Below are 14,056 nucleotides of genomic sequence, written 5' to 3'. Positions count from 1 at the left end.
TCTTTGCCTGTTCGCATGTTCTGGTGCGAAAAAAATCAGGGGGTGTTCCGCTCATCCCTTGTGGTGGGTTATGGTTGTAGCAAAAAATATACAGTTTTTTTTTTTCTTTACTATTTTGGGACAGTTTTCCTTGGATAATAAATAAAAATAGGAGATATCCATAACTACCGTATTTATCGGCGTATAACACGCACCCTAACTTTAAGAGGGAAGTTTTTTAGGGAAAAAACTTTCCACAGCCCCCTGCGTATAACACGCAGGCACAGTTTACCCTTTATTTTCAGGGTAAAAAGGTGAGTGTTATACGCCAATAAATACAGTATTTACCACCAAATAAAAGCCCTATTTGTCCTGAAAATATTTTGGTATAATCCACCAGGATAAACAAAGAGTAATGTGTACGGTTTTACACATGTCAAAGTTTCAAAATTGGGCTTAGGCATTAAGATTTGTTTTATCCTTAGGCACAAAGGGGTTAAGTGAATCTGTATAAAACTTTTAGGAAATGTGATATATGCAGTTAAATCCAGACAACTAGAAGTGAGTGCACATGCCTTTATGCCCTGTTCACAATCGGTTCGTCTGATGAAAACGATCCGATGGATTTTTTCATCAGATATCCGATGAAGCTGACTTTCATCAGTCTTGCCTACACAACATCGGTTAAAAATCTGATTGTGTCCAACGCAGTGACATAAAACACAACGACGTGCTGAGAAAAATTAAAAGGTCACTAAAGGATTTTTTTTTTAGCTAAATAGCTTCCTTTACCTTACTGCAGTCCTGTTTTCATGTCCTCATTGTTTGTTTTTGCTCTGATGTTGCTGTAATTCTGCTCTGTTCTGGACACTTCCTGATTGTCTGTTTCCTGATCACCACAGTACTGGGAGATTCTAGTTTTGTTTTCCTAACCATCACTCTTTATGGCTCTGTCCAGCACAGAGGCATTAAATTACATGCAAAAACTAAGCTAGCTGCAAAAACAAAAGTGAAACTAGAGGCACATTACATGATTGATTTTTATCTATTTTTAATCGTTTTTAAAAGCAATCAGTTAACTATTATGTGTCTATACCCTGTAAACAGTCATTTCAGCAAAAAAAAATATTTCCTTTAGTGACCCTTTAAGTTCAATGCTTCGGGGCATGCATCGACTTGATTCTGAGCATGCGTGGATTTTTGACCGATGGATTTCCCCACAGACGATCATTTTTTTCTATCGGTTTTTTAACCATACAAAAATTTTAAAACAGGTTCTATTTTTTTTCACCGATGGATGGAGGCCACACACGATCGGTTCGTCAGACGAACCGATTGTGTGTACAGGGCATTAGTTAACTACAGTAGTAGAGCACCACAGAACCCATTTAAAACCCAGAAAGCTCTCTCATTCCTTCACTTGTTGCAGGAACCAAGGTTTATGTTACACCACTATAATAAAAACATGCAGGAGCAAATGGGCCTGAACTCCTATTTATGAAAGAATAAATGTTCTGCTGAATTTCCAAAACAGCCTAAAAATGTCAAACATCACTTCCTTGCAGAATGGCATCTTGTTCTTGTTTTACAGAATTCACCCAGAAAACCAATTATGGATTTTGTGACTGGCTTGCGACTTTTGTTAGATGTCTACAATGTGATACAAAATGAATTGCAGGCATCTCCTACAATCATAGCCTGTATATGTTGCCTGTGTGTTTAGAAGTATGCCTAAATGTGGGAAGGGAACACTATGATAAAAAAAAAAAACAGGACAAACCCTCGTTACAAAAGCCGATACCACTATCTAGGCACAGAACCTTTGTCTACTGTACATGTTAGAATTCATCTTTTTTTTTTTTTGCATCTTTGAATCCTTCTCATTTTACCTTTTGATGATGTAAAATAGAAGGGATAATTCATTTAACCTACACTGACCATGAAAGACATCCATTCTCCCCATCTTTCCCTATTCTTCCATTTAGAAACTTTCATTATCCCAGATATGGTATTCCAAGATCTCCAGCTGTGCATCAAAATTTTAATTGCATTGCAGAGATGTCTGATATATTCAGAATTGTTACTGTTCATATACTATATAAGTGAAGCATGTGAACCTGAAATATATATTTTTTTCACCCTGCCTTATTTTGTGTCAGCGTGCTTTCTTCAGGAGCTTACTTTACTCTGTGTAACAAACATTAATAAATTCAATGTTCTCAATGTAAAAAGAGAAATGATATGAATATATATTTATTTTGTAGGAGGAATGGAGAAGATTAAAAATCATACCCATGCTTTGGCAAGGTACACCTACTCTGTGCTGTCGGCTCTACGTTATGCTAATGGAGAACCTGTAATACAAGTCTACACTGATACAGAGGTTAGGACTTACGATGTGCAGGGTCCTATCATTAATTTTAATGTGCTGGATGAAAATGGAGGCATAATCGGCTACTCTCAGGTACATATTTTTCAAGGTTCACATCATGCATTAGCCACCATCTGTGAAATTGTTTCTCTATTATTGATTGCAGTACATTATTCATTTATCCTGTATTTTAGTTTTTATGTTTAAATACAATGTTGACTATAAAAGTACATCTACAAAAGAAACATTCTTCCTTTACTTTTAGTCGTGAAGTAATATAAGTTCTTTTTTTATTGAGTTGGTTAGTCCAAGAGATCTGCCTAGGCAGTCTACACAAATAATCGATTAACAGTTAAATGTACTTGTTACCCTTTCTTTAAAATAATGGCAGCATGTTTTTTTGTTTGTCAAGCTGTGTTGCTGTTTGTATTTTTGGGGTTTTCTTTTGGCAATCTTTTTTATAGAATTTTCACAATTATAAAGCAAAATATCCACAAAGAAAAGTTTGCGTAGAGGTGACCTAGTTGGGTTTAATGTTTTTTTCTGGAACAAGATTATGTTTATGGGGTGATTGCCTTTAGCCTAATTAATAGTTATAGCATACCATGAATACTTAAAGTGGTTGTATAGTCACATTTATTAATTACTTTGATCCTGGTTTAGGTCCATGTTTAGTATAGTGTGTGTGTTTTCTTAAAATGTTAGTGCTAAATAAGCATTCTTCTTTGTACAGTGTTGCTGTGCAGTCATGTGTCCGTCCCCCCCCCCCCTCCCCCACCTCTGCTTTCCTTCCTGATTTAAGAGACTATAGTGGCAGCTGCAGAGAATAGTATTACTCAAGGCAGGAGGAGAAGAGTGGGAGTGACGGAGAGGAGATCAGTTTCACAGTTCACATACAGGCTATGGAAATGACAGACAGAGAGGTAGGAGGCGTGGGTAAAATGCAGAGATGCTGAGGAGGGAGCAAGATGAGGGAGGCACGAAATCATACCATGCTATCACAGATCAGTAGACCTAATTAGCATGATCCCTACTTACAGGGCAACACAGGAACAGGCAGGATCAATCAGGTATTGTACAACATGGAAAGGGCCGATTGACACTGCAAAAGCACTATGCTATATATCATGACTTAAAGGGACAGGAGCTTCTTTTTTTTAGGGTTACAACCACTTTAAAGCCAAAGTCAAGGTTTCCTGTCACTTTAATTTTTTTTAGCCAAGCTGGCCAAAATGAATTATGCAGCAGTACGTGTGACTTCCTGCCACAAAAAATTGTTGGACTGAGTGTTTTCCACCCATTCAAAGGAAACCTTGTATTTTTATCAATATATACTGTAGAAATCTTCCTTTGAATGGTCAAGGTGGTTAACCAGGCAGATGATGTTTCAGTCAGTCAGAGAAAGCTTTGTATTCATTCATAAAAATGCAAGGCTTCCTCTAAATTGCTGGAAAGTGCTCGGCCTGACTCGATGGGATGTAGCTCTTATTTAGAGGGGCTAGGAGAAATTGCCCTCCCCAAAAGGATAGTGCACTAAGGCCCAGATTCACAAAGACTTACGACGGCGTATCTCCAGATACACCGTCGTAAGTCCAAATGAGCGCCATCGTATGTATGCGCCTGATTCATAGAATCAGTTACGCATACATTCTGCCAAGATACGAACGGCGTAAGTCTCCTACGCCGTCGTATCTTGGGTGCATATTTACGCTGGCCGCTAGGTGGCGCTTCTGTTGATTTCCGCGTTGAATATGCAAATGAGCTAGATACACGGATTCACGAACGTATGTGCGCCCGTCGCATTTAGTTCGGCCGTTTACGTAAGACATATGCTGGCGTAAAAATAAAGCAGGTCTCTAGGTGGCGCAGCCCATGCAAAGTATGGACGTCGGAACAAGCGTATCTTTTTACGTCGTTTGCGTAAGTCATACGCGAATAGGGCTGTGCATAAGTTACGTTCACGTCTTAGGCAGTGTTCGACGTATCTTAGGCATTCTATCCGATGCATGTGCACTGGTAAACGTCCACGGAGGGCGCATGCGCCCTTCGTTCCAAACGTCAATCACGTCGGGTCACGATTCATTAGCATAAAACACGCCCACCTCTTCACAATTTGAATTAGGCGCGCTTACGCCGGCACATTTACGCTACGCCGCCGTAACTTAGGACGCAAGTGCTTTGTGAATACAGCACTTGCCGCTCTAAGTTGTGGCGGCGTAGCGTAAATACGATGCGCTACGCCCGCCCACACTTACGCCCGCCCACACTTACGCCGCCCTACGTGAATCTAGGCCTAAGTCTGTAGGTTATAAGACAACCAAAACCTTCACTAAGTGGAAGAGTGGGTTTGATAAAGTTGGCAGTGCCTCCACCTAGGATAGGGCCTCTGTGAACAGGGGGGGTTCCCTCCATGGGAAATTAATCAGTAATCTAATCAAAGTTATTTGAAGCAGTGAAATGACTGCAACCAGCATATAACACTAACTTTAGGTATATAGATGCATGCCAGTATGGAAATAATACACGCTTTATATAGGAGATATGAATAATCGTACATACATCCAATGTACAAACAGGTAAAAAGTATTATCAGTAAAGAGCCCAAAAAGAGTCCTGGTGGAATTGTAGACATATACCCGGGTATATATAGTTATTAAAGATACCTCCAGCTAAATGTTACAGCAAAGTTCAGTTGCAGGGGCCACTGAGGATGATCACGTTGCGGCTTCTGTCTTTGTGTTGGAGAAAAGATCATTGTCAAACTGGCCTGGAATGCATATTTTTCCAGCAGAAACTGTAAAGTGGCACTGGAACTTGAAGTCAGCTGATCTACTCTGCGTCTTAGTACCTAGTAGTTGCCTGGCATTAGCATATGCTGGTTATAGAGCCCTGAACTAAAGCTAGCTATAGAATACCTGACCAGATGGGACAGGGTTAACTAAAGAAACAGGAGGTGCATTTGAACTCTATTAAAATAAACAGGTTCCCCCACTAATATACTTGAAGGTGACCACTACACACATACAGTAGCACAGAGATAGCTACCTGGCACTGTGCATGTGAGATATGTATGTCACCAAGGACTCAGATACACACTCAAAAAGCTTTTAGCTGCTGCAATTACTCTAATAGACCATAGAAATACTTGTCTAATAATCTCTGGTTCTGGACTGGGTAAAATACAGCAGCTTCTGTGTATACAAGATTGTGTGGCTCAGTTCTCTGCGTCTACAGGGACAGGAAGTATCTGTCTGTAACCAACTACAGTGGAACCTCGGATTGTGAGTAACGCAGTTAACAAGCGTTTCACAATACAAGCACAGTATTTAAAAAAAAAAACATAACGAACAGGATTCAGGACAAAGCAGTGTGCAGTACCGCGTTTAGCCTGAGGTGGAGGGTGCCGGAGACGGACGGCGGCGATCGGAGCCTATTAGCGCTGTTCGGGAATGCACGGAAATGCCCGAGGACAGCTCGGCTGACCTCGGCAAACCTCAGGAATGGAGTCCTTCCAAGGTTTGTCGAGGTCAGCCGAGGTGTCCTCGGGCCTTTCTGTCCGTTTCCGAGGCTCTATGGCGCCCCCACCTCTGGCTGCATGCGGTATTGCATGCCATTGAAGTCAATGCGGAACAAATTATTTTCATTTCCATTGACTTCAACGGGGAAACTCGCTTTGATATGCGAGTACTTTGGATTACGAGCATTCTCCTGGAACGGATTATGCTCTTAATCCGAGGATCCACTGTAACTCTGTAATAATTAATAGGCAAAGGGTATTTACAAACACAGACAGTACAGGGCAGCAGATTCCTACACAAAATATGTAAAGTGACAGGAAACCTGGACTTGCATGTATAGTGGAAGGGTATCTAAATGAGAATATAGTTGTTCCAGTAACAACAAAAGGAAAATAAGTTAAAACGTATGTGTTATTGCTGTACATGACTCCAGTTGTGGAGAGACTCACTTTCTTGTACAAAGAGTTTTATTGAAAAGGTACATCAATAAACAAAAAAGAATACAAAAGAGAAAAAGACAGTGGTGGACACATCATAAGCTATCGAACATCAGAACAGATAGTCCGTAGACCTGAGATCAATTCGGCTTCTAGGGATCCAAAAGCGAATCCAGAAGACCGGCAATAGAATGTCCTCAACTCAAGTGGCCTGCTAAATTAACCTAATGCTGGCTTAGGTAACATACCGGCTAACACGCCGGGGTAAATGTAAAACTTAAAAGCAAAGTTGCTATACGATACACAACATTACAAAAAAAAAAATTAAGATAATAAATAAAATAACAAAAAAAAAAATTTTTTAATTCAAGCAGGCACATAGCAGAGGATATCAGTTTTTCAAAATATAAAATAAATAATGCATCCTGTGTCCAGGGCTGACAGGACCAAGCCTGAGGGCCCAAGCCACAAAGAGAGGATGAAAAGAAAGAGAGCCAACTAGATAAGTAGCATGAGCAAGTGGCAATAAAGAGAAAGAGGAAAAGAAATAGAGAAAAGAAAATAGAAGAAAGAAAGAAAGAAAAATAGAAAGAAAGAAAGAAAGAAAGAAGAAAGAAAGAAGGGGGTCCACGGGGTGGGGGGAACAGAGACCTATCAAAGAGAAAGTAGTTTTGGGTTAAATCGTGAAGGGTGGTTGTTAGCCACCCAGGGTTGCCATACCCTGAGGAATTTGTCGTGGGTATCTGCTAACACAGCAGTGAGTTTCTCGTTAACCATAATATCATTAATGCAGTTTTTAACTGCTTCGAAACTGAGAACCGGGGTCTTCCAGGCCCTTGCAATGATCAATTTAGTTGCAGTAAAAACATGCGCCGCCAGCTAGCGTTCAGGATGGAGAAGCTCCGTGATCGGTTTCCATAAAAGGGCCTCAAAAGGGTCCTTCTTTAGGTTGGTATCAAAAGAGGTTGCGGAGCAACGCATAAACTCTAACCCACAATCTGCATACCCTGGGACAGGTCCACCAGATATGTGCCATGGTACCCTCCTGAGAGCATCCACCGAAACACAAAGGAGAATAAGAAGGTATGAAACTCGCTCAGTCTGGCCGGGGTATAGTACCACCTATAGAACACTTTATAAGCGTTCTCCTGAAAGAGAACATTGGTAGAGCATTTAGACAATGCCATGGTCATAGCCTGCCAATCTTCCGGATCTAGTTGCCTCCCAAGTTCAGCCTCCCACTGAAGGTGATAAGGTCTCAAGGGCGGTCTCCTAGAGTTGATAATCGCTGTATAAATGAGAGATATGAGTCCCGGGGAATGGGGGCGTGATCTACATAAGCTTTCAAAGGGGGTCATGGTATAGGGGGTAGGTTGGGATCTGATTAGGCGCTGGAGGAAATGTCGAAGTTGTAAGTAACTATAGTGTTCCCTGAGGGGAATATCATGGGAGGAACGTAAAAGTGAATAAGAAATAATCTTGGTTGGGGAGAGCATAGAATGAACGTCTACAAAGCCATGCTCAGTTTAGTGTGTATTGCTAGAGACGTTTTTTTTTTCTTGGGAGAGTGCATGTGATCAGCACAGGGCCAATTTGGCACTATCCAGACATCAGTGGTCAGAGGTCTTGCAGTCTCATAGGACAGTCAGAAAACTCCTTCCACAAGCTTTGACCAGTGCTTGCCTGGACACGGATAGAAGTCGCAAGTCTGCTCTAACTGCTGATGAGAAAAAGTATCGAAGGGCCTGGTTTAAGAACACTTTAAGGTCTGAAAGTAATAATGCACCGTTGCAAAAAGTGAAAAAAAAAGTGCGCTTATCTATAACAATAAAAAACAGCTGCAAACTCAAAATGTTTATACAAACAAAAAATATTATGTAAAGAAGAAGTGGAGTTGCGCTCAAAAAAACGTGACTTATCAAAAAATAATGAACACTAAAAAGTCCCAAAAGAGGAAGAGAAATCTTCTTTGATCCAATATCAACTCTGTTAAAGTTCTGTGAATAATCAAATAATTATATGGAATCACAACGTGTAGAAATATCCGGATCAATGTTCCCTGAGAGTACTGACCCTTACCAGATATTCAGATCCAAAGGATCAAGCCAAGCGGGTTAGCCACACACCTGGGCTGCATAGGAGATCAAGATCTTGATAAGGTCTTCCCAGCAGTAGATCAGTGGAACATCCAGAAAGCACATAAAAAATAAAAAACTAGATAGTGTGATATTGTCAGGTATTCACACACAAAAATTCCCCTGTGACTGGCAGACGGACAGTGTGACATGCAAACCACCACCTAAAAACACACTGACCCTTACCAGAGCTCTAGATATAAACAAACCGAAAACACAGGGGGGATATGGGCAGCCACTGGAAATGAATTCTCCCACAAACAATCCTCGGATTCGCCAAAGTGTACCAGATAATCCGCGGTCATAGAGAAGAAAGCTCACAATGGTGTGATAACGTTTAAGGCATTTAATGGGCAAAATTGTAGTACACTTACATAAAAAAGGCTTTAAAACAGCACAAGAGATCCGGCCGGTAATAGAACGTGTAGTCCTCAAGAATTCGGTGACGTCAGTACGTCTCCTCCCGACGTTTCGTCTACTAAGACTTGCTCACGGGTATTCAGTACTCAATACCAGAACTTTAACAGAGTTGATATTGGATCAAAGAAGATTTCTCTTCCTCTTTTGGGACTTTTTAGTGTTCATTATTTTTTGATAAGTCACGTTTTTTTGAGCGCAACTCCACTTCTTCTTTAAATAATGCACCGTTCAATGTGTATTGAACATGTATATATATATATATATATTGTATATATCATAGCAAGCAATTTATTTGTTTTGTACAATCTAATACTTTTTTGCAACACTGTTTGACCACTTATGGTACTATGGATCATTGACTTTAGGTCCAATTGAATTGTACTGTTAATTTTTTTTATTGTTGCCAGCAACCTGCAGTAGGTTGCAAAATAATTATGGGCTATGGTTTTAGATAAAAAAAAAACATCAATGGTTTTAATTTGGTTATTTCCATAATGCACTTTAGTGAAATCATCAAATCATTATTTATAATATCATTTGCACTAAAAAATCTTACTATCTTATATACTGTAACCGCGTTACATTACACATTAACGTTTGTTGTGCTAAAGTTGCCCTTTCAATACAAATGGGCTGCCAATGCAAAGCCATGGATCAAAAATGTACATAACCCTTTTTTTTAACATTGCCCCACAATACGTGATCTGTGTGTTGTGCACTGTGGTGCCTTTTCCATGCCTACATTGCCACGTGTCACAGTAATCAATGCATTTTACAGCATATTGCTGCAACACATGAGTGTGACTAGTGCCTTAAAGAATCCCTTCTGCAACATGAAAAATGGCCAAGTTTTGCATGTCACCAGAGAAAACAATAGACTCCATCAATAACCTGTGTCAAATGAGTTGCTGTGTACACTGCCTATCTTGATGGTCCTAGAGTACAACCATAATGGTTTTATTCACAACAAGCAGTCAAACAGTAGTACATAGCACACTTTACATTCAATACTTAAAAAATAAATTTAGGCCCCTTTCACACTGGGGCAGGAGGTGCGGTGGTGGTATAGCGCCGCTATTTTTAGCGGCGCTATACCGTTGGAATTGCGGCGGTATTCGGCCGCTAGCGGTGCAGTTTTAACCCTTGCTAGCGGCCGAAAAAGGGTTGATACCACCCACAATGTGCCTCGCAGAGGCTCATTGCCGTCGGTATAGCCGCAGTGTCCCATTGTTTTCAATGGGAAGGAGCGGTGGAGGAGTGGTAAACGCACCGCTCCTCTCACCGCTTCAAAGATGCTGCTATCAGGACTTTTGGAGCAGTCCCGCCAGCGCATCGCCTCAGTGTGAAAGCACTCGGGCTTTCACACTGAGACTGCAGGGCAGGAGGTATTTAGGTGCTATTTTTAGCACTAAAACACCTAAAAAACTCCTCAGTGTGAAAGGGGTCTAAGGATGAAAATTAAGGAATTGTCTACCTCCCCTCCACTACCACTACTACTACTACTGGAAAAACAAAGATGATCATCTACTAAAAATGCTATACATTAGATTACCGTAATAATGACAATGATGTTATAGATAAGTGAAAGGGCAACTCATGTTGCATGCACATTCGTCTCCATGGGTATCATCCCATACAAACAGACAACAAAGAAGGAAACCACCTCCAAACCTCCTAAACTATAGAGAAAGGGAGAAGAAGGGTAACAATGGGACTCTTATTGTACCACATGAAAACAACAAATCCACAATCCATACAACTTTATTACAATACCTTAAACACAATTAGAGTAACACTATCAGTATATAACAACATTGTTGAATATAATTTACCCAACTTTATATACAGTGATGAAAATAAGTATTTGAACACCCTGCTATTTTGCAAGTTCTCCCACTTGGAAATCATGGAGGGGTCTGAAATTGTTATCGTAGGTGCATGTCCACTGTGAGAGACATAATAAAAAAAAAAAATCCAGAAATGACAATGTATGATTTTTTTAACTATTTATTTGTATGATACAGCTGCAAATAAGTATTTGAACACCTGAGAAAATCAATGTTAATATTTGGTACAGTAGCCTTTGTTTGCAATTACAGAGGTCAAACGTTTCTTGTAGTTTTTCACCAGGTTTGCACACACTGGAGGAGGGATTTTGGCCCACTCCTCCACACAGATCTTCTCTAGATCAGTCAGGTTTCTGGGCTGTCGCTGAGAAACACGGAGTTTGAGCTCCCTCCAAAGATTCTCTATTGGGTTTAGGTCTGGAGACTGGCTAGGCCACGCCAGAACCTTGATATGCTTCTTACAGAGCCACTCCTTGGTTATCCTGGCTGTGTGCTTCGGGTCATTGTCATGTTGGAAGACCCAGCCTCGACCCATCTTCAAAGCTCTAACTGAGGGAAGGAGGTTGTTGCCCAAAATCTCGCAATACATGGCCCCGGTCATCCTCTCCTTAATACAGTGCAGTCGCCCTGTCCCATGTGCAGAAAAACACCCCCAAAGCATGATGCTACCACCCCCATGCTTCACAGTAGGGATGGTGTTCTTGGGATGGTACTCATCATTCTTCTTCCTCCAAACATGGTTAGTGGAATTATGACCAAAAGGTTCTATTTTGGTCTCATCTGACCACATGACTTTCTCCCATGACTCCTCTGGATCATCCAAATGGTCATTGGCAAACCTAAGACGGGCCTTGACATGTGCTGGTTTAAGCAGGGGAACCTTCCGTGCCATGCATGATTTCAAACCATGACGTCTTAGTGTATTACCAACAGTAACCTTGGAAACGGTGGTCCCAGCTCTTTTCAGGTCATTGACCAGCTCCTCCCGTGTAGTCCTGGGCTGATTTCTCACCTTTCTTAGGATCATTGAGACCCCACGAGGTGAGATTTTGCATGGAGCCCCAGTCCGAGGGAGATTGACAGTCATGTTTAGCTTCTTCCATTTTCTAATGATTGCTCCAACAGTGGACCTTTTTTCACCAAGCTGCTTGGCAATTTCCTCGTAGCCCTTTCCAGCCTTGTGGAGGTGTACAATTTTGTCTCTAGTGTCTTTGGACAGCTCTTTGGTCTTGGCCATGTTAGTAGTTGGATTCTTACTGATTGTATGGGGTGGACAGGTGTCTTTATGCAGCTAATGATCTCAAACAGGTGCATCTAATTTAGGATAATAAATGGAGTGGAGGTGGACATTTTAAAGGCAGACTAACAGGTCTTTGAGGGTCAGAATTCTAGCTGATAGACAGGTGTTCAAATACTTATTTGCAGCTGTATCATACAAATAAATAGTTAAAAAATCATAAATTGTGATTTCTGTCTCTCACAGTGGACATGCACCTACGATGACAATTTCAGACCCCTCCATGATTTCCAAGTGGGAGAACTTGCAAAATAGCAGGGTGTTCAAATACTTATTTTCCTCACTGTATGTGGTATGGTCACAATTTCATAGAGTACATTAGGTCAAGTATGGCACTAAAGATCAACGTGTTTTGTGACTGCACATCTTTAAGACCCACACCACAGAATCTCCATGAATGATGATTTACTGATCTAGGGACCTAAGGCAAATGACCATATGGAGTACCAAAAACCAGGGAGTGAAAAAAATCATATCAGACTGCTTATATGCTAAAGAGAGGGGAGGAAGGACAAAAACGTACAATCCAATAAAACCGTGATATTATCTAGATCAGCAGGACACTGATGTATGCACAGTTCAAAAAACCCTTCACACTACTGTACATAGCGATTTCTTCCCCAGGCAAAAAAAGTTTTGCCTTCTGACTGGAATCCTTATCTTTGTGGTTCTTTTTAACAGAAACTGACAACCCTTTTGGTGTTATTTTGTTTTGCCTGGGGAGGAAATATACATCAGTGGTCTGCTGGTCTAAATACACAGTGGCACTTCCAGAGTGGTCTCTGCAGCATGTGAACCTCTTTTTGGACCTTATTATTTTCATTTTTGTTAGCTGTACTGTGTATCCCTAATGGAATAATTTTTGATGGCAAAAATATTAAATTATACATATATTTTTTTTATATTTCCATTAATGTAAAAGAAAATATACAAGCAAAAGTGTGCCCTTTGATTGAATGTAATGATTGCAGAAAAGCACATCACTGCAATGACAGAAAACATTAAAGTGCTCATTGGTTCAGTGGTGGGGAGTGCTGAGACACAGGGGCGGACTGACACCTCATGGGGCCCCCCGGCAATAGGAGATTATGGGGCCCCCGGGCAATAGGAGGTTATGGGGCCCCAGGCAATAGATTATGGGGCCACACAGTACTGTATACACACACACGCACACACACACATACAGTATACATACACAGTATACACACACAGACACACAATATACACACACAGTATACATACACACAGAATATACGTACAGACACATAGTACACACACACAGTATACATACACACACTGAGAAGGTACTGGAGAGGAGGGACAGCTATAATCTTGGGATTTTTAGACCAAATGGATGTTGGTAAGGGACATTTCAGGGACAGATGTAAAAAAACACAGATTTTTACATACTGTCCCTGGTTTTACTGAGGCTGGCAACCCTGATGGGGCCCCCTAGTGGCATGGGACCCTCGGGCAGTGCCCGAATAGTCAGTCCGAATGTTCAGTCTGCCCCGCTGAGACATGCATCAGTACAATGGCAGCAAGCACAGAGGTGGGGCTTTTGTTAAAAGGTGAGTAATGTGAGGTCAATTGGGAAGGATAGGGGTCAGCCGCAGTGCTTTAAGTGGTTGTAAAGTCACATCTATTATATTCTTTACCCTCTCTGCTTTTAAAACATATTAGATACAGTGTGTGTTTTTTTATTTACTATAAAACTTAATACCTTCTTTGCCCAGCTCTGCTGTGTGGCCGCATGTCCTCCCTCTGCTCTCCTTTTTGTTCTAAGGAATACAGTGGGAGGGGCTGGGATTCTCCTCTGATGTATATAAGCTAGCAGATGGAGGACATGTGACCACACAGCAGAGCTGGGCAAATAAGATATTTAGTTTTAAAAGTTAAAAAAATACACACACTGTACTTTATATGTTCCTGAAACAGGATAAAAGTATATAATAGATGTTACTTTACACTTTACCAAAGGGAAGGAGCAGCCTCAGCAGAATACTTAATCAAGGCAGGAGTGGGGAGGGCCAAGGAGGAGATTGGCTTCAC

The 14,056-nt window shown here is 41.0% G+C and overlaps 1 protein-coding gene across 1 annotated transcript in view; it reads left to right on the top strand.

The window, feature by feature from the left end:
* MOCOS (molybdenum cofactor sulfurase) overlaps nt 1–14,056 on the top strand; it is a 429,522-nt gene that overhangs the window by 240,256 nt on the left and 175,210 nt on the right. Inside the window, exon 6 of the mRNA XM_040353488.1 lies at nt 2,244–2,443. Coding sequence (XP_040209422.1) covers nt 2,244–2,443 — 200 coding nt within the window. The remainder of the gene's footprint in view (nt 1–2,243; nt 2,444–14,056) is intronic.

Source organism: Rana temporaria, chromosome 5 (assembly GCF_905171775.1).
Source record: "Rana temporaria chromosome 5, aRanTem1.1, whole genome shotgun sequence".
Classification (NCBI taxonomy): Eukaryota; Metazoa; Chordata; class Amphibia; order Anura; family Ranidae; genus Rana; species Rana temporaria.
This window is presented reverse-complemented; position numbering and strand designations above follow the sequence as displayed.